Source organism: Mus pahari, chromosome 4, assembly GCF_900095145.1.
Source record: "Mus pahari chromosome 4, PAHARI_EIJ_v1.1, whole genome shotgun sequence".
Classification (NCBI taxonomy): domain Eukaryota; kingdom Metazoa; phylum Chordata; class Mammalia; order Rodentia; family Muridae; genus Mus; species Mus pahari.
The window spans coordinates 117,649,903-117,677,078 of record NC_034593.1 but is presented as its reverse complement, the minus strand read 5'-3'; the positions used below and the strand labels follow the sequence as shown (position 1 = coordinate 117,677,078).

Genomic DNA, 27,176 nt, shown 5'->3' with positions numbered 1-27,176 from the left:
TGAGATGCTGTAACCATGGGAACAGTGTCATCCATGAGATGCTGTAACCATGGGAACAGTGTCATCCATGAGATGCTGTAACCATGAAAGGTGTTCTGGAGGAGCTAGGTACCTTGTGGAATTGACACCCACGTGTTCCTAGTCGTTGCATGTCATCGGTGGGCTACCAGAGAAAGCAAGAGCAATCTTAGCCACTGGTGTATCCTATCAGCACATGGGTATAGGAGTGACTTTCCAGAGAATTCTGCATGGCCTCCAGTGTCCTCTTTGGACTGCTCCAGACCAGAAGACAACAAAACACTAGAAACAGTTTTAAATCAAAAGTTATGATGACTTTATTTTAAATCTTAATACACCAAAAATATTTTTCAATGTTGTGAGATAAGCACTTGAAAATAAGAATTCCAACACTGCTGTGATTTCGCTGTGAGGCTTGACAGTGAATTCTCCCTCTGAATATGGGTTTAGGGCCTAGGAAGCAGAATGCCAGTCATTTTCCGAGGAGCAGTGAGCTAAGCCCAGCCCGGTCATGGTCAGACCCACACTTAACTGATTAACACATTCACACTAGGAGGCGGCACCACCAGGCAACACCTTGATCTGCATCAACCAGGAGAACAAAGAAGTGCCACCAAGCATTGGGTAAATAATATTTAGATGCCAGTGAGTCAGACTCTTTCTAATGTGTCCTAACTGGGTTGCAAACGTGGTTGCATCATTATCTGAGGGACCAATCAGCTAGGACAACTTGACTATAATACAATTTTTTTTGTGGGTGGGCGTGGACAACTGGTGAGCGACACAGAAATATCTGGATTTGGCTTTTTCTGACCTGCAATCAAAGTACAGCTTCCAAGATTCCCTCAACCAACCACCCAGAACACGCTAGGCTTTGCACCCACCAGAACAACTCTAGGAAATGTTTGTGGGAAGATGGAAGCGTGGGTATCCATGCTCCGAGAATCCTAGCTTTCAAAGTATCTCGGGATGAGGGCAATACAACAGGCTTTGGGGTTTTCTATGATACTCGGAGTAGGTGGACTTTAACTGATACTGGGAATAACTGGTCCTTTCACCAGTGGTTCCTGCTTTATGGCTCACGCGTGTTTCTAAGCACAGTCTGTCACAACAGGCACTGAGAATTCTTGTACAGGCACCGACATCTGTTTTGTGTCACTATCCAGTACAGAGAATGGTGGCCCAATGACCAACTAGGATGCAGAGCTTCCTACGGTGGGTTCAGACAAAATAGGACGTCCTTACTTTCTTAGATGTCACTTCAATATGCAGAGGTGACATACATGTTGTGAATTCTCATCCAAATCACTTTCTGATGGCAGGGGATCTCAGGCACCAGGAAATGGGAGCTGTCTATAAGAACAGGGACAGAATAATCTTAAGCTGTAGATCATATGACCACAGACTCTACTGTTGTCCCAAACTGATAGCAAAGTATCTGTTATCTATCAAAACAAAGACTGGAAAAGGATGCATGTGAAGGCTAGAAAGCTCTGGGCTGTCATCATGATCTTCTCGCAACTGTCTCCAGCATTGACACTTCACAAGGAACTGTGTCTAGACACCGATCCTTGCCAATGCAACTCAAAGCGTGGTAGAGTCCGGGGGTGGCGCCTACTCGGTCTCCCTTCTCCTAGGAACTCACTTCACCCTGAGGTAATCCAAGAGTCAAAGACCCATTCATTCCGTACGCCTGGAGAAGGTTGTCATCAGCGTGTGCCAGGGCGGACTTGGTGTCTGTATCTGGCAGTTCCTGAGCAAAAGCTCGTCCTGTCAGAACAAGATAGTAAGCAGACACTCCCAGGTAAATGAGCAGCCCGAGAAGACAGCCAGATTTCTGGAGCACTCTACCTTAGTGTAATGGTGCTTTGTAACCCCGTGACAGGCTTATCTTACCATGAAGATATAAAACAAACAAACAAACAAACAAACAAAAACAACAAATAATCTGTTTATCTTCTCTGGAAGTGTTTTCCTAGGCTCCTGTAGATATCCCACCCACATGAAACTTCTGCTTGAGTTACAGTGGGTCAATCGGTCTCATCTTATAAAGACAGCTGGAGGACTAATGCACCTGCTTTCCCCTGCAGCAATGCATGTTATTTCCCCTCCAGTCTCACTTTCTATAGTGCAGAAGGATTAGAAAGATGGGAGGGGGGAAAGGGCACTGCTTGATTTAAATCAATACTTTGGCCTGGCATTGGATATAAATACAATAAATAAATAATAATAATGGTGATAGCTGTTATTTTTCTCACAAGTGACACTAGAAGGCCCAGATAAAAATCTCCTACTGTGTGGATGGAGTGCTTCTCACTAGAATTTCATTGCAAACTCAACACATTTGAATTGATGCTCAGACCTAGTGACCGCAACTGCGTTTATATGACATCCCCGATCTGTGTTCATTCAATCCAGGAATTAAGTTTTCACCACACTGGGATTGGAATGCAGCGAGAAATCTTCAATAGAAAGATAATCTATTGCAGCATAGTGGGGCAGCTACAAAAACTTGCTTGCCCGGAATGTTCACTGACAGCAGTATTATCTATGTGGCAGTCAATTCTGGCAGGTTTTAGATGTGTCATAGGCCAGTGGTCCAGCCTCGTATCTTGATATAATCAGAGCAGCTAAGCTGATATGTTAAAAACTGTGTGCTGAGCCTATATCAGAATTCTGTGTTTTAAAAAAAACATGTGGCTTTTTCTTCCCATGGTGAACACTGGAATTGCCTGAAGCTACAGTTTAGCTGGTTTTGAAACTAATTATTATATACTCATCCTGCGAATGAGAAGTCTAAGTTATTTTACAAGTGCATGAAGCAAAGAACACTGAGACTAAAGTGCTTTGGGAGCATAGCTTAGTCGTTTTAAAGTTTATGCTTATGAGATTTCCATATCGTAACCTGTATTCTATGATAAATATCTGAATTAAACGGAAACGACCAGAGGAGCCCCAGGCTGGCCTTTTGATTAGAATCAAGTCAACTGATAGGTGGCTTCTTGGTTTTCACTATTTTGCTCACTTTCTTCTATAAGGCAAGGGAAAGGCTTATTATTGTACACTATTGTGCATTTACAAAGCTCGAAAGAACAAGTACATCCTAAGACTCCACTGGACAGAGTGGCTTCTAGACCTTCATCTCCAGTTAAGATGGGGTTACTTCTACCCCAGTAAGAAAACATCCCTCCAACCATGTCCTGTCCATCAGCCACCACACAATGGTTAACATGAATGTCACCGCTGACTCCAGCCCCCGCCTGGCTCTCTCTCCCCTGGTCTTTCAGTTATGACTTGATCTGCATGGAACCTTTGTCCACCCTCGATCCCATTCCCACAGAAGGGAATCAGATTTTATTCGTTTCCAATTCCACACGTTAAACAAGCCACACGAAAACACCCATGTCATCTCTCACAGAAGGCTGAACAGCTGTTTCATGAATGACAGCACAATTAAAGCTAAAATAATATAAAAATAATTTGAAAAAAAAATCCCTTTTACTGTACACTCTCAAGTAAAGGAAGATAGGTGATAGTTTCTGCTAGCCAAAAATTGTGTTACTATTGATTTGAGCTTTACAGCTCCCTGTACCTCACGCTTCTGTGCGTACGTGGCTATGTGTGTAAAATCTACGCAGTGTAGTAGCCTCTAATTGTTTCTGCTAGTTTGCCTAATCATTAAACTACTTAACCAATTAGAATACTATTATATCACATTGAACAACTTTATGTAATTGCGTCTTTGAAATATTAGGAACATCGACACATTTATTTGGCTTGTAGAGGACTGAAATATTACAGATAACATTGTCTAGCTCTTTCTTTCGTTCTTTCTCTTTCTTTCTTTCTTTTCTTTCTTTCAGAATATGGCTCTTAATACATTGACTTTCTGAGTTCTCAAGTGAAAGTCACCTTAAAGATTTATGACGCTTACTTGAAGCATAGAGGTTCTTTCTTCTGATTTGGTCAAATATATGTCAGGTGTTTGACAGCACTTAGAACTTAGGGTTTAATCTACGCAGGCCCTTTGTGGTCAGCTATTTCAACCTACAATGAAGTGTTTGTTGAAGCTCCTCACTGAGCCAGCAGAGGGCACTTCTTATGCCTCTGCACTGCTTAAGGGAGCAAATGCAGAGGCTGCAGAAACACAGTGTTTACCCCAAATCAGGCAGAGCCCTGCAGATCTGTTTTTGAAAGTCACAAAAATATAGAAAGCACAGACTGTGTCACAGGGCCTCACTTAGAAAGCCAGGATTATGTGTGAAGTCGAAAGGGAGGGAGGCGAACACGCTGTCTGTGCACTCGATGAATCTTCAGCTCTAGTCTCTTCCCGTAGCCCTTCCTCCCTGTCCAGCTCCAGGAACGATGGGCTGGGTTCTGTTACAGATGGTACAAGATTCCATTTTCAAGCCAACCAGTTGAGCTTCTTTTTTTTTTTTTTTTTTTTTTCAATTCTGCATTTACTCCTCTGTCCTAAAGTTTGGGGCAACTGAACAACAGATGCTTGAATTCTCATCGAAGAGCAGAAATAACAGTTGTCAGTGTGGTGCTTCAACTACAGGGGGGTTTCTTTCTCCCAGTAATAAAGTATCATGGGGAAGTATTGTCCTCTGTTTGGTTGTAGCAAACATACAAGCCCTGAGGCTGTGCAGAGAAGGGGAAAGTATCTACCTTTTTAACTTTCAGTTGCAGTAAAAATAATTAAGACATCTTTTGTCAAGGAGTTACAAGCTAACCTTTCTTTAAAAGGCCTAGCCTTTTGCAAAAGCATTGCTGTCCTAGATATAAACCCTGTCTCTCCCATGTTTATCTTTTCTTTCAGCTCTGGTTTCATGTTGAAAAGATTGTGTGTGTGTGTGTGTGTGTGTGTGTGTGTGTGTGTGTGTGTGTGTGTACTCACATAGTTTGAAAGGGGGAAACTCCTTTATCCTTAGAGAAAAACAAAACAAAACAAAACAACAACAAAAAGACTCTGAATAGATTCCTCCCCCCACCCACTTCCTGCAGTGTTTTGCTGGCCGTCATTCACTAATCTCTCTGCCCAATCTCTGGCTGTCTTTGCATCTAGTGTGTTCTAGAACTGACAGGCCAGAGGGAAGGGGTCCCCTCAGCAGCAGTGCTTTGAGATGGAGTTGCGCTCAGTGAGTCCTCACCCGGAAAAGGATCATAAACTTACAACCTAATCTTCACTCCCAAGCTGCCTTGGGGCTTAGCGTCTGCTCATACGTATGTTTTGTTTTGTTTTAGCTGCACCATATGTGATTCCTTGTGCCATTTTCTTTTGTCTATTATTTTTTCGTGATGACCCTGAGCTATGTCTTCCTCCTCAGTTCCGACACTACTCAGCCTTCGTCGCTTTCTTCACTTTGCCGATATAGGCCTCAAAGAAGAAATGGCAGAAGAGCACAAGGTAGCTGAGGTACATGAGCGAGGACCAGAAGATGTTCTGAAAGTGGGAGTAGCACTGGTCGTTGTCATGCTGCATCCAGTTGAAGACCAGGTAGTTGATGACACAGCCCATCAGCATCTGAGTGATCTGGGACAAGGTGATGAACATGGCAAACTTCCGGGAGACGCGGAAACCCGCCGCTCGCAAGGCGTAGTAAGAGTACATGACGGCATGCACGCCATAGTTCATAGTCATGAACCAACCACCCCCAGCGACCATGTCTTTGTAGGAGTACCAAGAGTACAGAAGCACAGTGATGTGGTGGTACCAGTGCAGGAAGATCAACTTCTGCTTCCTCAGAATGATGAATATCGTATCACCTGGGAGACAAAGAGCGGAACAAAAAAAGTCACGTGAGCAAAGAAGACCAAGGCTGGCTCCTAAGGAGTCAGAGCAGAGACATCTTCAACAAGCAAGGCAGGCTGGCTCCTCTTCGAGATCGCCAACAGAACATCGTACCTGTTTCTGATCTGAAATGGACAGCACCAAGCAGATTCAACCATACGTAACAGGAAAGATGACCAGAAGAAGGGGGACAGGTGACTTCTCGCAGAGCAAGTACGACCAGGTAGCAGACTGAAATGCAAACTCAAGTGCCCAACCAAATACTCCAAGATTTCATAACAGGAGAACGGATCCAGTACAACCCAACACGCTTGATGGATGGCCTAGAGTTCTTAATGCAGAACTCAAAGGCCAAGTATGCTGGACCTTGGGAAGCCTCAAGGTTCTGAGGGCTGTGGTGGCATCAGCATAGGTAGTCCCTGTTGCATTCCCCAGAACTATTATTTATTTCCCTACTGAATTATTAAACCTAATGACTTTATATTTGTTTAGAAAGGAAAGCCAAGTTGCCAGAGATAACATTTCTAAGCCTATTACAGAATTTCTATTGAAATCCTCTGCTCTCCTGTGAGTTGCTGATTTTCATGATGACTATAATGGCAGAAATGACAGAAGGCGATGGCCACTCTCATGTGTATACTTAAGGGCCAAACTCTCCTTGCTATACTACTAAACCTCTCTGTGGCTTCCTTCCCTCTCTGGACCATAATGTAGACACAATACTTCTGGCCGACCTTTGTTAGTAGTGCAAAGGCAGAAGTCTAAGGAATTTCATCTTCAAAACTAATTTAGTCAGTTCTAATCAAGATGGTTTTTAATGAGTCTCTTAACATTCATTAAAAATATCAATTTGATACAATACCCAATTGTAGTAAAAGCAATTTACCCTAAAATAATAAGCACTTCATCCTGCTTAACTCTTTAAATACCACCCTATCATATCACTCCTGTGTGACAAACTTCTTATCTAACAAGACAGACGGCTGTGGAAATGTAAGCAGGACCTGCAGTACTGAAGTACGTTGTGCTTTCTCCTGTCCGTATGCTAGAGTGTCTCAGAAGGCCTGATTACTTTGGGAGGAATGTAAGAAAGGGAGAACAATCTGGCATGAAATCTTGAAAACAATATCCACCTAAATTTACACTGAGTCTTTTTCAGAACTCATGTTCAGGATGGTAGAAGCTAAGGGTAACTAGCTCCCTTCAATGGTTCTGAGCAGCGCTACTCAGAGCCATATCAAAGTTACTGTCCTCAGTACACACGCTGAGTATGCTGGTTTCCCATAATATATACATACTACCCTGAGGTTCCGGAAGGTCCAACCATGACTCCATGGACTTTGCTATTACTATTTAGTTATAGAGCCTTGCCTTCTGATGGAAATAGAGTTCTTCTGATCAAACCATTTTCCATTTTCCTGAGTCATACCAAATCATGAAGTTTGCAGGTATGGCAGAAACTATAGAGGAACTAAGAAATGCATGATACCCCAAAGACTGTGATGGGTTTGATGTTGGCCAGCCAAGCTTTCTTGAGCAAATACGCCTTGGTATAGAATTGGGGCTGGCCAAGTTTAAACAAAGGGCTTTGATTTCTTGTTTGTCTGCTGTCATTTTTCTTTGTTACCTCTCACTCATGATCCTGCTTATGGCGAGGCCCACAACCTTTGGCCCAGTTATTTTCAGCCAAAAGACAGCTAGCAGACAAGACATGGTGTTTCTTGTGTGCCTATGGAGAAGTCAGTAGCAACTCTTCTCCCAAGGCCGTCACAGCCACCGAGAGATGCACTTATCCAACTTTGTGTATGTGGCTTGTCACAGACAGCTGAGCTCTTCAAAGAGTTAGCTGCAGGGCTGCTGGGTTGGCACTTCAAAGCAACAACAAGCTCAACTGAGCAAGGGCCTAGACTCAGAGCAGATGTTCCCAAGTTGTGACAGAAGCAGATCTCAGCAGGTTTTAACAGAATCCAAGTGGTAGGCATTGGCAGCTTGGTATCAAACATAGAGGGCCAGCTCTTTTGCTCTCACTAACAGAGTGGAGTCCTTTAAGTCCATGGAAACAAGTTCACCGTTTCTACGGGAACGGAGAGCCCTTATCACCATCACTAAGAATCTGGTGATGAGGAATCAGTGGGGACTGAGTTCAGTATCAGCTGGGGGAAGATATGAAAATTCCAGAAAGGGATGGTGTTATGGTTACAGCACAATGTGAACATTATGTTTGCTCAACCTCCTTAACCTCCAGGGGAAAAGAAGAGACTTGTAAAAAGTATAGGTGTGTGCTTTGGGGGAACAGATTTCACAGTTGTACTATACGGTGTGCGTGCGTGCGTGTGTGTGTGTGTGTGTGTGTGTGTGTGTGTGTACTTTTCTCTGTGGTATTCATAAAGGATTCCATAATTCTTAGAACATACAAAGGCAGAGAAGGTAGGATCTAAAGATAAGAAAACTTAATTAAAAGTAATTCTAATGAATAAACCTTTCTTAGCAAATGATAATGGCAGGACTTACAAACTGCATAAGACTAGAAGTTAACCTTCAAAACACACAGGCAAATGCTCTGTAAGTGCCAACTGGTTTGGAGTTTTTGACCTGTGACACTCAGCAGCTGACCCCAGAGACAAGGCCACCATGACACAAGTTGTACAGTATTTGGAGACCATTGTTCCATATTGTTAAATTAAGAAAGTGTAGTCAGATCTTAAAATACTTCCATGAAGGATTTTAATTTCCATGACATTACATGAAGAATCTGGAACTGTATGAGCGATGTTACCACACTAGCCTCGGTAGAGAACTGTTAGTATAGTATCTATATATAGTTAAGAGTTTCTATATGTTAGTCAAGGTGAACCTCACAAGAAATATGATGTGTAGAGCGAGTGTCTAAGGGAAGAGGTAGAGACAGGACTGGGGCCAACTAGCACTCTCAAAAAACTCTGTAACCCTGGCTGTCCTGCAACTTACTCTATAGATCAGGCTGGTCTTGAACTCAGGATCTGCCTGCCCCTGCCTCAAATGCTGGGATTTAAAGGCATGTGCCACCCCTCCCCCAGGACCTTAGTTCAAATGGTGAAAGCTAAGGACTCAGCCTACAAGGCTGCCTGCCCTCCATCCTCCAAATGGACATCATGGCATGTATATACCTGCATCCCACACACAAATGTGTATAAACACACACCCACAGTCACACAAAATTTCCTGGGGCTTGATGTGTAGTTACCATATTATAAAATTCTGGGTAAAGCAGATTTACATCTGAATGGCAGGTGCTTGTATAAATTCACTGACAGAATCTCTATCAATGCATCTTATTTTCAATTTGTGTTCATGGTGCTACCTAAGTGTGTGCCTACCATGTGCGCACACACACACACACATCATGGTTAATGTATTCAGTCTAGGTCATGCCAGACCTGTGTTCATATTCTGATCCTCATAGGGAAGATTTTTAGGTAGAGATTTTGGCTACTCTTCCTTAGTCTTTGACCTAGGAAGACAGCCATCAATCCTACTGTCAGCTACACATAGGCGGCAGACTTACACCACGTTGTGACATGTGGCTCAGCTGCACCCCAACACGCTCAGAGAACTTGTATCTACACGGATATGTGACCACGAACTGTGAGGAGCTCACAAAACACTAGTGTCAGAACAGACCGTAGAAGTCTCCCAATAAATCTACACTCTCTTAGTCTCTAATGTTTAAAGATGACAAAAAACAATGAACATTTATTTGTACCTTCTGACTCCACAGTTCAGTTCAATCCCACTAAAGCCACATAATTATTAATCTTGGATTAAAAATATTAGGAATCCCAGATAGAAGGGTGACCTGTCTTCCTCAAGAAGAACATACACCAGTGTGTGAGCTGGTGGCCGCTAGTCACGGATTCACTCAGAGCTCACCTTTGCCAGTGGATCACTTACTCTACCAATAAGGACACATTTCCAGAAAACCGTGCTCATAACAGGTCCATGACATAACTTATCAGTGCTTTGGCAAACCTATGCCACCCTTTCTTTAAAGACCACCAAAGGGCAAAGAGAATCTATAAGCAGAGGGAGAATTTCCACCCATATCTAGCAGGTGCCCTACATTCCCTTTCCCCAGGGCCAGACTCAGGGGTGAAGAAAATGAAGTAGCAGAAGCCAATAGTTAGCTCAGTTAATGAGACCAGGAGCCCCAAAAGCAAAGCTTGATTTCCCAGTCTGAATCTTGACTGCAGAGATAAACGTTTGCTTATCTCCGTGACTTGGAAACTGTGGCGCTGTTCGTCTTTTTCTCCCATTTTAATATTAGCTCGGCTGTTAATGGGCCTTAGAGAAGGGACCGTGAGTTATTTTATAAATCCCTGAGAGTGGCCTATTTTTAGTATTGTTAGGAAGTTGGCATTCAAAAACTCTTTCTCCATCAATATACATAAAGTACGGCGACTTAAAAAAAGCAAGGAGCAGAGGGGTGGGAGAGTCAGTCAAATTTGTAAAGTTCAGGCGTTCTAACTTCTCAGCAACCAGCCAAGACAGAGCTCCACACTGTGTCTCTTTGTCCATCCTTAGTAAGTCCTGTGTATGTGAAGCTGTGATGGGGGGATGGGGTGGGGTGGGGTGGAAAGGGAAACAGACACTCACCTAGTTCGGGTGCTTTGCTGAGCACAAATGCATAAGCCCAGAATTTGCTGACAGGTCCATTGTAAAAACTCTGGTCACAAACTGACTGCTTCAGGCCTTTGGTCATCAAAATGTACAGCATGTAAGCACCAGTTCGAAGAGCACCGAATATACTTCCAAAAGGAAGAGAAAAAAAGAAACAACAGTCAGGAGACCAATTTCACCTTTGACATTAACCGTTGTTAGGGTCTGAGTATGTATATGAATGCCCTATCTGTAAGTATATGAACGCTCTATCTATATGTATAACGCCATACCAGAAGAGGGCATCAGGCCCCACTATAGATGGTTTTGAGCCACCATGTGGTTGCTGGGAATTGAACTCGGGACCTCTGGAAGAGCAGACAGTGCTCTTACCCATTGAGCCATCTCTCCAGCCCATGGTCTGAGTATGAATTAACCCCCATAAGCTCGTTCACTTCAACACCTGGTCCCCAGCTGGTGGTCTGTTCTGGAAGGGTCTGGAACCTTTACAAGGTAAAGCCTTTGACGAGACAAAGCATGCCGTTGGAGGTGGCCCTGAAGTTGTATAGCCTGGCCACAGTTCCTGTATTGTCTCTGCCACCCAACTGTGATGGAACACTGCCAGCTAGCTAAGGTTCCTCCTGCCTTACTTCCCTCCCCCAATGATGGGCTCCATAACTAAAACAAGCATCCTTAGAAGGCAGGTCTGCCACTGGTCATAGCAGGCAGCGAAGATTCCTAATATCCAGTTACCTGGGTGCATCGTCAAACACCCTGGAAAGGAGCCAGCACTACTTTTGGTATTCAGTTTTGACGACTGTTTGCTCTTTGTCTGTGTTCCACAATGAGGTCACGGAAGGCAGACTCAGCCCTCACTGGGCTCTCAGGTGGAACTATTTCCTCCTGGGACCTATTTCGTTGACAGGACACAGAATAGCTCTACGTCCTTGGCATTACCTCTGCTCTGTCTGCATCCAGTCCCTTTCCAAGTCCCGTTGGCTCTCATCCCTGAAAGTCTGTTAACGTCTTTAAGCCAACTCTCCCTCCACATCTGGAGCAGATGCCTTGACTCCTGCAGCAGGATCCAAGCTGCTGGTCCTAGCCATGTCCTTTTGCTCATCTGTGTTTGCATCAAAAGTACCTTCTAGACTTCGCTCTACTACCAGCCCTAAGAGTTCCACTCACCCTAGAAGAGCTAAGTATCCACCCAATTGAGCACACAAACCGCCAACTGTCCTTTGATAGGGTTGCCTTCACTTAGTCACAGATGTTCCATAAAAATGTCAAAGAGGGGAAAGCTTATTGACACTACAAACACAAAACAAACAAAACCCCCTTTCAGCCAGGACCTGATAAGGAAACAGGAGCATTCTGGAACACCTTGATGTAATAACGTGAAGCATGAAAGCACTTGGCATTTGGAATAGATGTCACTGTGAGCGAAACTTTAATGTGTGTGACTCAGGATGGCATCTACAGTCTCTATGCAAAGAGAGATGGCTGGCTCCATGGAGAGATGTCCTGGCCTTCCCTTCTCCTTGCCATAGGACACCACGGCCTTCCGACAGTCAGTGGGAGCTACGTAAACGACCACTGTGGGATGAAGTGGCATCCTCACCAGGTGGGGTAATGGAATTTTCCAAGAGGAGATAGAGAGAAACGCTTTTCCTGTGTAAGAGTTACAAGTCACTCTGCTAATCCGACCAGGAACATTTGTCCACTACATACAGAGAACTAAAAGTTGACTTTGCTGAGACTTAAGGAATTAAAAATGACTTCCTGATTACTGTCTAAATCGGGACTGGGAGCAACATCTCTAAGGATATTGTCCCTTATTTCAATAGATACTGCCACTTTTTGGTTATTGATGACATTTATCCTTCAGTGGCTCTCTGCATCTAGACAACCCCGCTCCCCCCAATTCCTGACCAGGAATCGCATGACTCTGAGTGGCTTCTTCACTGCTCGCTCACCTTCGCTTCCTGATGCTCTGCTCAGTGTGCCAGCACTGCTGGGCACATCTCGTTCTCTGCCTCAGGGCTTTTGAGTACTCTTCCCTCTGGAAGCTAAGTCACCCCAAGGCTGGCTCTTTGTCCCATTCACATTTCGAACAGGTTTAACTCCTGGTGAGGATGCCTCTACGGCCCGAAAGTAGAGGCAGTGGTCTGGATTTCATTGGACAAGTTGGAGAATGGAAACGTTCATCCTTAACTTGTCGCCCTCTCCCTTGCTCCCTGAGATGATAGTTCAACTTTAACATGAAAGGTTTCAACTTTTCCAAATTAAGGCTTTAGATCTTGGACAGTCTGCTGCTTTGGAAAAAACACAGATGTGTCACCACCCAGTGGCTGACAACGGCTGACAATGTGTCATCCAATTTCTGAGGACGCGTCAAGAACTCCCCTCCCCCACCCCTACCCCTAGTCCTTTGTTCAGGGTGTCCCAGGACCTTACTCTTCTAAGAAAATCAAACACCTTCTGTATAGTTTAGGAGCAATTGAGAGTATAAAGCAGTTCTAGCACCCCCACTCAGGAGAGATTTCTCTTATGAGAGTCCAAGTGGCCCATTCTAGCCAATGTGATGGGCTGGGAAAGGTTTCTCTGCTCTGTAATATGCACTGTTTGACAATTCAGCAGGCCTTTGGCAGCTCTGAGGACCAAGTCAAGCAAGGATAGCAAAACAATTGGTCTGGATGTGGCTAAGGTGGTGAGTGAAATTAGGTTCCAGTTACCCTGGCTCAAGCCTTCTTGTATTGCAGAAATCAATCGTCTATACTGCATAAGCCGTTTGGAAACCCTCTTTCTATTACCTGCAGCCCAAAGCCCTAGGTAAACCCGGCACATGGATGCGATTTTCAATTGACTTGTTTCTTTAACACTCAGCGAGGAAATGACCTTTGTGGTTCAAAAGTGCAGGCAGTCACTGGTACTGCCAGGACAGTACATAGTATACACATGATGCTTATCTTGTACCATACACCAGTAGAGGAGCTACCAATGACTTCTGCCAAGTCCGAAGCAAGGACTCCTGTGTGGTACTCTTCAAAACACGTTGGCTACACCTGGGACTTTTCTGTATAAGTCTATTTTGTTAATCACATCCTTCTCCATCCTACCCAGCCCGTTAGACACACCTGAAACCCATGTGGCCCAGAGATGTCTCTCTACTCTATCGCTACCAGATTGCAAGTAAGCAGAGCAGTCCAAGACAATCTTCCAAACCTTGCAAGTCACTGTAATTAATTACTAGTTTTTGTTTTGTTTTTGTTTTTTGTTTTCAAGGCAGGGTTTCCCTGTGTAGCCCTGGCTGTCCTAGAACTCACTCTGTAGACCAGGCTGACCTCAAACTCAGAAATCTGCCTGCCTCTGCCTCCTGAGTGCTGGGCTTAAAGGCGCGCGCGCCACCACTGCCCGGCTAATTTATAATTTTTAATAATTAAACTCACCCCCTCAATTGTTAACTGCTTAGCACAATGGTTTTGATGGCTCCGGGAGACTTCCTGTGTAGGGTAGCCAACGGAGCGGGAGAGCTGCTTTGGATCGGGAATGGTTTCTTAGGGCGTATTGTCTGGAAAATGCCAGACATTTTGCTGGCATTTCAGTTGGTGGGTTAAGTAGTTATTCACAGGGTTGAGGGTTGGAACCTGGGGCAGGGGCGGGGAAATCACTGCTGAGAATCTTTTACATCACAGTGACCCACAATACTGCCATCAAGTATACAGCACATATTATTGTCTCATATTTGGACAGAAGCCTCATTCCCTGAGCTCGGAACAATAAGGTTGCCTGAGAACCGAGGACAGTGGCACTTTTGAGGGACTATGTCAGTGCCAGCCATTGGGCCCCTGTGTTCACAGGCAAAGGCGCATTGTTGAGCTTTGACAATGCCACTGTTGGGGAGCCGCTAGCTCTGCCTCTGCCACATCTCAGCCATGTGTACTTCAGGTCAGGTGGCTCTCGAAACAGCACTGTGCCGTGAGGCATTACTAAACTAGACTTGAAGACGAGCCCTTTCCTTCTAGAGGCAGTGTGACAGACACAGCTGCAAAAAAAAAAAAAAAAAAAAAAAGTGCAGTTTTGGTTCCATGATCACCCTTCTCTGGTAGGCTTGGCAGGCCTGTCCCTCACGGAGCACATCACTGGTCCTTTTTGTAAGGAAACACTCTCGTCACGCCCACAACTGAAGTTCAGGTCTTCAAAGCTTACAGAGGAGCAGTTGATAGAAATCATTCTCTTTGCCCTCTTCCTAGAGAGGTTCTGGTGGCCTGAAGGGCTTGCTGTTGAAAGCATGCTGCCAAGTAGCCTCTGACCCAGGGGATAAGCAGGGATGGGGATGGGGACAGAGGACAGAGGACAGCGGTGGTGAGTGGAGTGACTGGGGGGGCACAATTGGGCAGGGGATACTCTATACCTGGCTGGCCCAGACTCCCTGCTTTCTCACTCAGATTGCAAACCCCACAATCAATGTCAGCTAGCAAGTTCATAACTGGACAGATATGAGCATTTTCTTTCTTTCTTCCTTTCTTCCTTCCAATTTATTTATTATTTATTTAATGTTAGTACACTGTAGCTGTCTTCAGACACATCAGAAGAGGGCATCCGATCTCATTATAGATGGCTGTGAGCCACCATGTGGTTGCTGGGATTTGAACTGGCCTATACATTCAATATTGCTTTTTTTTTTTTTTTTTAATAAATGTGTATTAGACTGACATTTTCAAAAACGACTTAAGTGGGTGACTGCTCATCACTGATGAGCATAAACAACAACAAAGGTGCTCGTGACGAAGCTTGTGTGTCTGCTCGGTGTAAAGAAATATTGATCACAAACCAGCACTGGGATTGTCGGAGAAAATTCTGATTCATTTACTAAACCACCCATGCGGAGGGCAAAACGTCCTCAACATCTTGTAGATGGTACAGACATGTGAAACACACGCACACGCACGTGTGCCTAATCCTGGAAGTAATTGTACTTTTGGTGCAGACCTTGGGAGATGTGTGTGTGTATTCAAAAGTAATTGCAACAAAAAGTAATTGTGCAATCTATCTCTATCCAAAAGTAATTGCACCAAAGTTACAATTTCTTTCATAATAAGTGACATGTTGTCAGTTGTTAAAACTTGGCTAACCTGGGCTGGTGAGATGGCTTAGCAGGTAAGAGCACCCGACTGCTCTTCCAAAGGTGCAGAGTTCAAATCCCAGCAACCACATGGTGGCTCACAACCATCCTTAACAAGATCTGACCCCCTCTTCTGGAGTGTCTGAAGACAGCTACAGTGTACTTACATATAATAAATAAATCTTAAAAAAAAAAAAAAAAACTTGGCTGACCCAGCGGTAGCAGCTCTTTATGAACCCAGGAGAGGCCACAGATATTTCTGATAACAAAGTCTGATCTGACATTGTTCTTAGACTCAGACAATATCCATAATAGGACAAACACCCGACGATCCCAGAACAGGAGAAAACAAAACCAAAAACCCAACAAGCGCCACCCAGCAACTGCTGTCATGCATATTGACCCGAGGGGGGGATTCAGATGCAGATGGAATCAGGTCATCACCACGCCCCTGTCATCTCTACCAGTGACACACAGCTCAAGGGCTGAGCCCTTCCATCCCAGAAGGTAGAGAATGTCAAACTTTAGGGGACGATTGCTTACTGAAACTTTGATCTTAGTAGTTCATGTGTATGGATGCTTAGCTTGAAGTACCTCTGTGAACTGGCCTGCAGTGCTCTTGGAGGCCAGAAGAGGGCGTTGGATTCCCTTGGGACTGAAGTTAAGACTGGAAATTTAATCCAGGTCCTCAGGAAAAAAGACAGTGCTCTTAATCACTGAGCCATCTCTCAGCCTCTTGATTCATTTATTTCTCCTTGGAATATTAAACCAGATACTTCAATTAGAAACTTGGAAAATCTCCCAAATACAGTGGCTCAGAAGGCCCATTAAACTGTACAGGAGATGAATCATAACTGACATGGCGGGTATAGATCTCAGAGTTCAATAAGGCCCTCCCCCCCCCACCCCCAGGAGGTACTGGAAAATTAAATTTAAACTTTCATTGCTTTCTTTCATCTTTTTAGACCAGTTTTATCTTTCAGCAACATAAAAAGTGAGAGATTTCTCTGTAGGATGAAGCTCTGATTTTTCTAATGTTAATAATGTTCGCTTCATATTTAGTCAAGGAAAAAAAACCAAGATTCCTCTGGAGTACTAATGTTACACAAACATTACTTCCTTCTTGAAGAGCAACAGGACGGGAATGAGTAATTGGAATTGAAGACAGGTGATAGGGAAAGTGGGGGGGTGGAAAAGGTCAACCCAGTTTACGAGGAGGAGGAGGAAACCATTTCCGGTTCATTTTCATTTGTAGTGACATCTAAAAGGAACTGATAAGTTAGCACACAGCCATCTAGTGCACCTCTAGGCTAAGCAAATGCCATATGCTGTCGTATGGGGTCCACTGGTCCTGAAGGCTTCTTGCAGAACACAGTTGGTGGGAAAAGTCTCAGAGTCCATAGAAGCATGGTAAATAGCTCCTAATGTGCCCCCAGAAGGCATGCGCCGTGGTGGGTGTACCCTGTACAGCTGCTGTCTCCATTCTCCACTCCCTTGATAAACCAGAGAACTCCTGCTTTAGACAGTTGTTCTGATTATGTTTGAGAGGATGGGCTGGCTTTGATTCGACTTCTGATATGTCAGTTTAATTCCCTTAACTGGTAAATACAAGCAGCTTTTTCTCCCTCCCCCCCCCCATAAAAGAGAAAGGTTTAAGGGTCTGAGTGTTTAAATACTACAACTGCTTGTCTCCCAGTGACCTGACATGTTAAATATAACTGAGCAGGTCCTTACATCTAGAGTGTACAACTTGGAAATGACCCACTTGTTTCAAGAACCTGGCAAAATACTAACACTCTGGGGCCAACTTTGAATGACTAACTCGATAAAAAAAAAACCAGCCTTGCAGAGTGCAGAGTCGGGAGGCAAGGAGAAAGTAAGATAATTATAAGGGCAACGGGTACCATTATGGCCGTCCATCAGCAGCTGCCACAGGCATAGATGTACGGCTGTAGGATCTGATACCTCCGTTTAGGATTTGTTTGTTTTCAAATGCACTAGGATCTTACATTACTGAAACTACTATCACATTGCCCTACGAGTCACATGGACGGATATCTATCTGTGTAGTACGACTGATAGCTTCAGGTCCCTCAGGACCAATAGGAAAAATGCCAAACTCACCTGAGTTTAAGTCCTAGCCGTGTCAGTCTCAGTTGTGGTTGGCTCAAACTTGACTCTGCAGACATCTCGGGATATCTCACATGTGAGCCACGAGATGGTGCAAGCCCCTAGCTCCATGAGACATTATCATGTCTAACTTACAGGCAAAGACATAGACAGCGAGGGGCTTGTGAGCTAGCCCAAGGACCCCCAGTTCCTATGCAGCATACACTTCAATCTACAGCTTCCAGCTCAGAGCTGCTTCTGAAAACTCAGACTGTCACTTAGGGGAGTGGCTCTTGGGTTGTCTGATGATAAAAATCTCCTGCCGAGCCCTAAAACATGATGTCAGTGTACCTGGAACCAAGCCTACACCAAGAAGCTTAGCCCTTAATCTTGGGAGCAACTATTGGTTCTAGCTCTAGGCTAAGATCAGTCTGGAGATGTTCCTCTTCAAGACACCATCCTGCCTGTCCTCTTGCTCCATGACTCTGAGCATGAAGCTCCATCGGTAACCAATGGAGGGAGTCACCCATCTATGAGCCACAGACATCCAAGTGAAGATCTGAAGTCTGAGAGTTCCGTATCCTGTGATGGGTGGACTTTCTTCTTCTGAGTTATCTTCTCAATGACCGACACAGTGCTGCCTACCTAATCCATTCCCAAGAAGGCCAGGCCAGGCCGAAGAGATCCTTTCACTTTCCTAAGGGAAGAACAGTATGCAGGCGTCTGGACTTTTATAATGAGAACACCAAACAAAACTCGACCATTAGTGACAGGATGCTAGAAAACCCAAGCTCTATGAACCAGAAAGCAGCTGAAATGAATGAGGAGGGTACAGTGAAGGTGGATGTCGAAGCCAAAAACCAAAACAAAATAAAAACCAAACCAAACCAAACCAAATAAAACAAAAGCGTCATGTGAGTCACAAACATGGTTCGCCAGAAAACTTAGCTCCTCAGGAAAACTTATGGTGCTTTTAGTAGGAGCAGATTATTAGAGCAGCAATAATTCCAGTGCCAGTCTCTCTGCTCCATTGACACAACACAAGTTACAGGCTTCCCTGGCTTACGAAGCTGCAGGAGAAAAGCAACCGCTTCCGAGAGATGATTAATGACAATCTTGTGGGGAGAGTTCCTGAAGCATGCTATAGAACATTATGTGTGGAGGAGGGCGGAGGAGGAGGGGGAGGAGAAAGAGGAGGAGGAGGAGGGGATGAAGAGCTGGAGGAGGGGAGGAGGAGGAGGAGGAGGAGGAGGGAAGACGGAAGAGGTGATTCGAGGTCACCGTGGTGCAGTTTCTCACATCCTTAAAATGAATGGGCCAGGGTTATCCTTCAGGGGCCCAGCTCTATCTAGTCTTCCATGAGCTCTTACTACAGCCTCGAGGAAAGGGGGAGCCGGAAGGGGGAGCCATAAATCATTAACTTTCTCCTCCTTCACATATCCAGTGTCTTCCTTTGGGCACATTCATCTAAAAGCCCATCAGATCTTGATCACCCTTTCCAACAGCACATTAATTCCTTCGGAAATTGTCCTTGTCATCACATAATCGAATCATTAGTGTTGTGAGCATATCCAAGATGGGGAAGTCAGTAAGTAGATGATCATTCCACAAATATGAAGTGTCAACGCTCACTGGAATGTAGGCTATACTCTTCATTGAAGAAAAAAACAACCCCCCCCCCCAAATCAAAACTTAGTTTTGCTTTCCCTCCTATTTAAGTATTTTTACCGGAAAGGGCATGTCTGTAAAATATTCATTCACCTGTGAACATAGTGATGTGCCTTTCCCTGTCACCGACTCTGTCACCGACTCTGCCACAGATTACTCCCGGGGTCTAGACACAAGTTTCCTTAAGGGTAAGGAACCACCTTCCTTTTAGGGGGAAGGGAGCTTCAATCTTCGACCCCTGTGTGGGAGATTTCTCTCCTCAGGTAACCTTTCAGTCTCGACTTTCCCTCCAGGGCCTTCCATGTTATTTCTTGTGGCAAACAGGAATCCAGGCATCCACCCACACGAGGAACCTGGCAGTGGGGACTTTCATTTACTAGGCAATTGACCAAATAATCATCCGGAAAGAGAGGAACAAGATATTTCCTCTTAAACCCCATCACTAGCTGAACTTTAAAAGGATAGATATGCATAGAAGTACAAGCGCACTGGGTGGTGGTGGTTGTTCGTTTGTTTGGTCATCTGAGAAGAGGCCCCCACCACACCGGCCTACAGACGAGCCTGTGAGGCACTCTCTTGATGGCCTTTTGATGTGAGAGGGTCCAGCCCACTGTGGATGGTTTCCATCCTTGGGCAGAGATGGTCCTAGGGTGAAGAAGAAAAAGCAAACGGAGCAAGCCACACAGGCAGCTTGGCTCCCACCCCAGTTCCTGCCGCTGCCATCTTTGCTCTGACTTCCATCACATACCAACTGTGACCCAAGGCTTGTAAAATGAAACAAAAACCATTTCTCCCCAAGTGGCTTTTGATCAGAATGTTTTATCATAGCAACAGAAACCTAACTGAGAAAGCAGGATTGTTTTCTGGGCCCGGTGAGCGGTGTGTCAGATGAACCTAGCAGGAGGAAGGCCCAGCTCCGCCATCACCTGGGCCCTTTACATCCGACACACACTATTCTTATTTAGCTCAGTTCGCCACCTTGAGATGAGAAAGACAAGTAAGTATGGCCTGCTGGCCTATATGACTGACTCACTAGATACCTGAGAGATCCTTCAGAACACTGAGACTGCAGGATTAAAGGAAAAGCAGAGGCGATGCCAATAAAAAGCCTTTGAACTTTTATTTTTAACCATCACGGGGATTTGGGCGGAGACAGACGGCTCAGAGGTTCAAAGCTGCTCTTCTAGAAGACCGGGAATCAATTCCTAGCACCCACATGTTGGTTCATCACTGTAACTCAAGTTCCAGGGATCTGATGTCCTCGTCTGGCCTTCTCAGGCACCAGGCACACATAACAAAACCAGCAGTTGTCTGTGGCTACATCACAGACTTGGTCTCCAAGAGACATCTAGCAGAGCTCATCGGGCGGCACGTTCATTACTCAACTTGCAGACAACTGAGAGGTTCCAATTTTACAGCTTCAGGACGCTGGCTCAGCTCCGTTGCCATTTGTGAACGGCCATGCGGCCGTCCCTGGCATCCTAAACCAAACTTCAAGACTTCCCTTTTGTTGGAAGCATGCCTGGTCATCTTTGCTCTGTGGCACTTAAAACCCCAAATCAAAGCCTTTCTTGGATCCATAAGATGGGCTGGAAGAACTCGAAACTCTGATGGAATCACAGAGTGCTTTTGAAAAAGAAACCCAGTGTGCACCACGAGCACGTCTTAATGTGCGCAATAGGTCTATTTAAGAAGAAAAATTACCTCGGGCCCATTGATCTCACTTAGGTCACGTACCGTCTTTCCTAAGTATTCACCTGTTGTCTGGGCTTTCCTTCATAAACTTTACTTTTGAAGGTCAGTCTGTTGAATTTCCACGACAGCCTGGGTATGTTTCCTAGAGGCACTAATGGACACTTCACCTCTGTAGTGAGGTCTGCCTCTTCCTGACCCCTCAGAGTCCCATCAGTGCCATGCCATATGTGGGCATGCCCTCCTATCAGAAAACAAGTAGTGCTGTCTAGAATGTGGGTCGCCTAGACCCCCTGTGTGCCCACAGAGGGGATGTAACATGGAATGATATGCTTAGAAGATGATACAGTACAGCAGTCACCCTAAACGCTGAAAACGCATGATCACATAATTCAGCAATCTCACCTGGGGCCCACAGTTTTATCCATAAGAACTAAAAATGAAACCTTAAAAAAAAAAAGTCATCTTCTCACAAGTGTTCCAACAACATCATTCCTAACAGTCAAAAGGCCGGAGTAACCGGTTGTCAGTGGACGAATGGATAGCAGAATGTGGTGTGTTCAAATGATGTATCAATGAACCATGAAAAGAAATCCTGACACAAGCTACGAAGGGGACAAACAGTGAGGACTTTGTGCCAAGTGAAATAAACCCACCACAAAAAGACAGATACTACGTGACTTAGATTGTGGAGTCAGTCAAACATGTACAGATGGACAGAAGGAAAAGTGGTAACTTCCGGGGGCACAGGGCTGGGGAGGTGGGAATGGAGAGTTATCTTTTAATTAGCAGTTTCAATTCTGCAGGATAAATAATTTCTAAACCCGATTGCACAACAAGGTGAACATACTGGTTCACCTTGATAAAGTGGTTGAGATAAATAAGAAAGAAAGAAAGAAAGAAAGAAAGAAAGAAAGAAAGAAAGAAAGAAAGAAAGAAAGAAAGAAAGAAAGGAAGGAAGGAAGGAAGGAAGGAAGNGGAAGGAAGGAAGGAAGGAAGGAAGGAAGGAAAGAAAGAAAGAAAGGAAGGAAGAACCGGAAAAGGGTCTTTAGATATCTCCAAGTCTAAATTTTTGTGCTCTGAGGTCTTACTTCCAAAAAACCGGTTAAGTGAATTTCTTGATTAATGATATTTAAGATGCTAAGGAAAAAAAAAAAGAAAAAACAGAGTTCAACTGTAAGCTAAAAGTAACGGCCAGCCTGTACTACATAGCAAGATTTTGTTCAAACATCACCCACCCTCCCATGGCCTCAACACAATTAGCAGCATATGCTTTTGAGAAAAATGCTAAACTGGCTTCCTAAAATTAATCAGAAGTTCCAGCAATGAAGAAACGAAAGCCTGAAACACGTAGATTGAAGCTCTGACAGGCACAGGGCGGGCCCTTCAAAATCAGGGCATATAGACCAGCATTCAGCAAGCAGATTAGAGAAACAGCAGCCGTCACGACCCGTCACAGCCCGCCTCGTACAAGGGGATCTAGGGAGAAACTGCTGGATAATGACTCAGCACTTCAATCTACAAATAAGTTATTGGGCAAAAATGAAGAATTTGAGATGGGTACTAACGGGCAGAGAAACACTGGTGGATGTCACGAGATGAGGATAGACTTGTCTCTGTAATATACATTGTTATGATAGTGGGATCAAGTTTGCAGGGTGCACATAGACTTAGCCATCATCATCATCATCATCAACAACAACAACAAAGACATCTCAAACTAATGAAGCTTTCTTTTTTCTGGCAATTACGTCCACATGCCCTAACTAGTTAATCTTAACTCAATGGTCACACAAGAATTGAGTGTCCCACTGGGAAAGAGCCAGATAGAGAACACACAGCTAACTGCCTGTCAAACTCTGGCTTAATTAGGTTGTTTCTATCTGGGTTTATTCTTAGGAAAACTTACTCTACAGTTATTCCATGCTAGGTTCTCTTTAGTATCCCAGAATTTAAAAAGCCAGAAAGACAAATCTCTTTTACCAAGTCTATATATTCTGCTGTCAGCTAACACACACACACACACACACACACACACACACACACACACACACACACACAGAGTAACTTAATGATTTCCTGTAAATAAAAAGTGGTAGTTAGATATCTCAGCTGTGACAAGATGAGACACCAGGGAGGTGACAGGTGATCTGATAATGGATTCATAAGAAGGAGCCTGACCTGACACAGCTTTGCACACAGACAAAGCTCACAGCAGAAAAGATGGGGATGCCAGTCCAAGGCCAGGAAGGGATGAGATAAGCTTCGCAGATTGGTATGGCCACAGGTGTAGATAGAGCCACTCAGGATTTTATAAGGCATAATAATTAGCAGCAATAAAAGTCATTTACTCGAGGACCGCAGAGCACTGTCTGGCTTTAGGGGACATGTCTTGATAGGGACACGATGTGCTTTTTATACTTTTAGAGACCAGGCAGGCTGCCACATGGACAAAGACCACAACAGGAAATGACAACCTCCACAAGAGGAACTAATTTAATTATTAACTTATTTTCTGATTAATTAACTTGTAAGGAATTCTTTACAAGTTGACCAAGAACATTAAAAATAAATAAATACACACATACATAAGGCTTTTCAAGAGCATATTGATTGAGTTTGAGGCAAGACAAACAACCGAAAGAAAATGTAGACTGGGATGAAGCAGGGATTCAGAGGTATTGAATTGCCCTCTCAGGAAGTCACTAGAGAGAGTAGCCATGCTCTAGGGTTGCCTGCCTCTCTCTGCTCTGCCAAGATGGCATTAGGCCAACCAGGAAGCTGGCTAAAAAAAAAGCCACTCCCTAAATCGAAAGTGAACCAGACCAGTGCTGTTATCTCAGGAGAAGGCGTGTAGTTAAGAGTCCACCGGGGGGTGGGGGTGGGGCAAAATGACTGGAGAGAGGTCAGCCCACCAACAGGAAGCTTAGGAATACAGACAAGCATGCCAAGTGGGCCAGAGTCCCAGCCAGACTGTGCTGGGGCACGGCAGGCCACACTGGGCTTCCCGTCTTGACCTGGATGCTGAAAGGAGATGTGGAGAGAGAGGATATTAGCCCCTAAAATGAAATGGAATTGTGACTTAGAGTAAACCACAGCAGTTATAATAAATGCAGATGTTCAGGCTTGACCATCAGAGGTTCCAAGGTAGCAAGCAGGCTTGAGGGGAGAATCCAGAAAACACAACTTTTAATTAACATTCAGATGCTGTTATGTAAAGTCAGGGCTTGAGAAACCCTGTCTATAGCCTTTCTCACTTATTTCCCTTCTGCAGTACCCGGCCAGTGAGCCACACCCCAGCCCATGGTCCTCCCTAGCAGAATCTACTCAGTCTCTCCCGGTCTACCCCTCTTCAAAACTGTGGCCTCCCAATTGCATAAAGAATGCAGAACCGAGCAAAAAGCGTTCTCAGGTCAGACCATGCCATGCTGTGTGTGGACATGGGACAGTTGTTCTCATTCTGTAAGTTCTTTCATAGGGACATGAATCACAACATTTTGAAATATTCGTTCCTATAGACAATAATACGCTGTGGCTCATGCATATGATTTGATGAAATGTGTGCCCCACCCCTCATACATAAACCACACTCAAGAAACAATTTCAAAGCTAGTGTCCAAGCTGAGCCATAACGGTGCCACCAAGGAGCAGTGTCTGAAGTTTCTCCCTGTCACCCATGGTCACCTTAGCAATCCTGTGGATCAGGAAAGTCATAAGTCCCCAGTGTGACCAGGTGGTAACGGTGCTGGGATGAGCCCTGGACCCACTACAGTGGCCCGCACAAGTGTTCTAGTGCATGGAGCGACACTGACAGCCTGACTTGCTGTTCTGCCCAGGCAGCCCTCAAACTTGCAATCCTCCTGCCTCTACTTTTCAAGTCCTGGCACTCCACTCCATTAGTGTGCTACCATGCTGAGCCCACCGTGACCTTGACAGCTGGTGAAGCACAGTAATGCTACCGATGTCACCATTAAATGGTAATGCTAAAACCACCACCGAGCCACACTTTCAAATAAAGAACCCCCTGTAGGATGGAAATTTTCTGTTAGCATAGACTTGCTGTGTTTACAATCGTTCTTTGAAATGCAAAGTTACACGGAGATAGACCTACATGTCCTGACAATCCCAGTTTGGCTTCTATTCCTACGCAAAAATTAATCTTGAGCTATAACAAATTGGAAACACTTGACTGTTCTGACATATAGAAAGAACTTGCCTGACATAACTAAAGGTTTCGAGCCTGGTGTGTATATTCTTTGTAGGTTGGTTGTAGGATGGTGTGGCTAAAAACCCTGGCGTACATTGTATAAACTGGTCGTTAGGAAGTTCCAGGAGAGCCTGTAATCTCTCTGTTTTGAATGGAGAAGAGCTGCTCATTTTAAATTAGGCTAAATTAAATGTTGGAACAGCAAACATTCCCCATTAAATATGGAAGACATCTCCTTCCCTCCGCTCCGGCGCTGGCTTTCCTCGACCGTACATTCTGCAGAAGGCGTGGGTGGGGTGGGTTCTGAGCAGCCAGTGCCGCAGTGCAGCTTCCCGATCACTGCAGCTGACAGACCCAGCTCGAGCACCAAAAGGTTACCACAGAAAGTGTGCTCACTCGCTCACCGTGCGCCTCCCTCCACTCAGGTCTTTTTTAGTAAGAGATCAGAGTCACCCAAACAGCTGGGCAACTCACCCAAGCAAAAGCGATGACTGTCACTTTTGGACTTGATCCAAACCAGGAAACAATAGAGGAGTCCTGGAACCTCCCCAGGCCAGCTGCTGACACGGCTCCTCGGTCTGCAAAATAATATCTGAATGGATGTCTTCACTGTCACTAGTGCCACAGCAAGGACACTCACTGTGCTCATACAGTTCCTTAATCACATCTACAATTTCATGTAATTTTATGATTTGTTTGTTTGTTGAGACAGGGTCCTCCTGTGTTGCCCAAGTAGCCTAGAACTCTTTTTCATTTTCCTTCTTGGTGTTAGAGGCAGGCATGCATTACAGACACTTGGCTCACAGCTATGGCTTTGCATGAAGAAACAATACTTTGCAACTTTTGGTGGGAGAAATCATTTTTGAAAAGCCCCCCCCCCCCCCAATGTGGTTCTCACTACAAAATACTTCTAATCAAAAAGAATTCTGGGGACTTTGTTTTGTTAAAAGACAACTTTAAAAGATTTATTTTTATTTATATATGTATACGTGGACCTATGTGAAAGTTGGTGCAGCACATACACACATACAATGTCCACAGAAGCCAGAGGGCATCAGACCCCTGGCTCTCTTAACTACTGAGCCTTCTCATCTCACTAGCCCTTCAAGTTTTCTCAGTAATTACACTCAGATTGTCTCTCCTTTTATCAGATCCCCACCCTGTGGAGAAAAAGCAGTTACACGGATGATAATTAAACAGTTTTAAGTCATAAATCTACTTAAGGGTTTATAGAACATATATCATGGGGTTTGCTTTTTAAGAAAGCCAGAACTAGAACACAGGCTGAGGTGACCCCAACCGCTATCAGTCTGAAAATCACCAGCTCTCACAGCATTTCCCGTCAAAGCAACCAGTGGAGCCGTGTCTAGAATTTCCTAATCCAAAGCCAGCACGACTTGGGGCTCTCATTAGGGTGCAGCAGCCGTGTATGTACTTCACAGGAGTCAAAATGAAAATGTACAGTAATTCTATCAAAAAGCTGACCACAACAACCGCAGAGAAAGCCTGAGGAACTTCTGGCATGGACGCAGGCTAAAGTCAAACTTCTAAAGTTTCTACTTTAACGTATGCAAGAACCTACACCTTTTTTTGGAGATGTGAGCAGAGGATTTAGACAATAGCTGCTGGTCTGTTGATCCTGACATCCTTGGTCAACGAGACCTTCTGAGTAGATAGAGTATCAGGAGACTGAGTTATACTTATTTTAGAAAGAGTCTTTTTTTTTTTTTTTTTTTTCCCCTTTCTTTCTTTTCTTTTCTTTTTTTTTAGTCTTTTTTTTTTTTTTTTTTTTTTAGGCAGGATCTCTCTGTGTAACCTGGGCTGTCCTGTAACTTCCTCTGTAGACCAGCCTGGCCTTGAACTCAGATGTCCGTCTGCCTCTGCCTCCCAAGTGCGCCAAGGGCATAAATGTGGCACATCTTTTTCCTAGT

General features: G+C 44.6%; 1 protein-coding gene across 2 annotated transcripts in view; it reads right to left on the bottom strand.

Annotated features, from left to right (window-relative positions):
• Positions 1 to 310: 310 nt before the first annotated feature.
• The window catches only part of Elovl6 (ELOVL fatty acid elongase 6), a 109,343-nt gene continuing 82,477 nt past the window's right edge, over positions 311 to 27,176 (bottom strand). For both annotated transcript variants that reach the window (XM_021196184.2, XM_029537282.1), the window contains exons 4-5: positions 10,445 to 10,596; positions 311 to 5,787 (exon numbers count right to left, since the gene is read on the bottom strand). In XM_021196184.2, the coding sequence (XP_021051843.1) occupies positions 5,357 to 5,787; positions 10,445 to 10,596 (583 nt within the window). In that variant the 3' untranslated portion in view covers positions 311 to 5,356. The remainder of the gene's footprint in view (positions 5,788 to 10,444; positions 10,597 to 27,176) is intronic.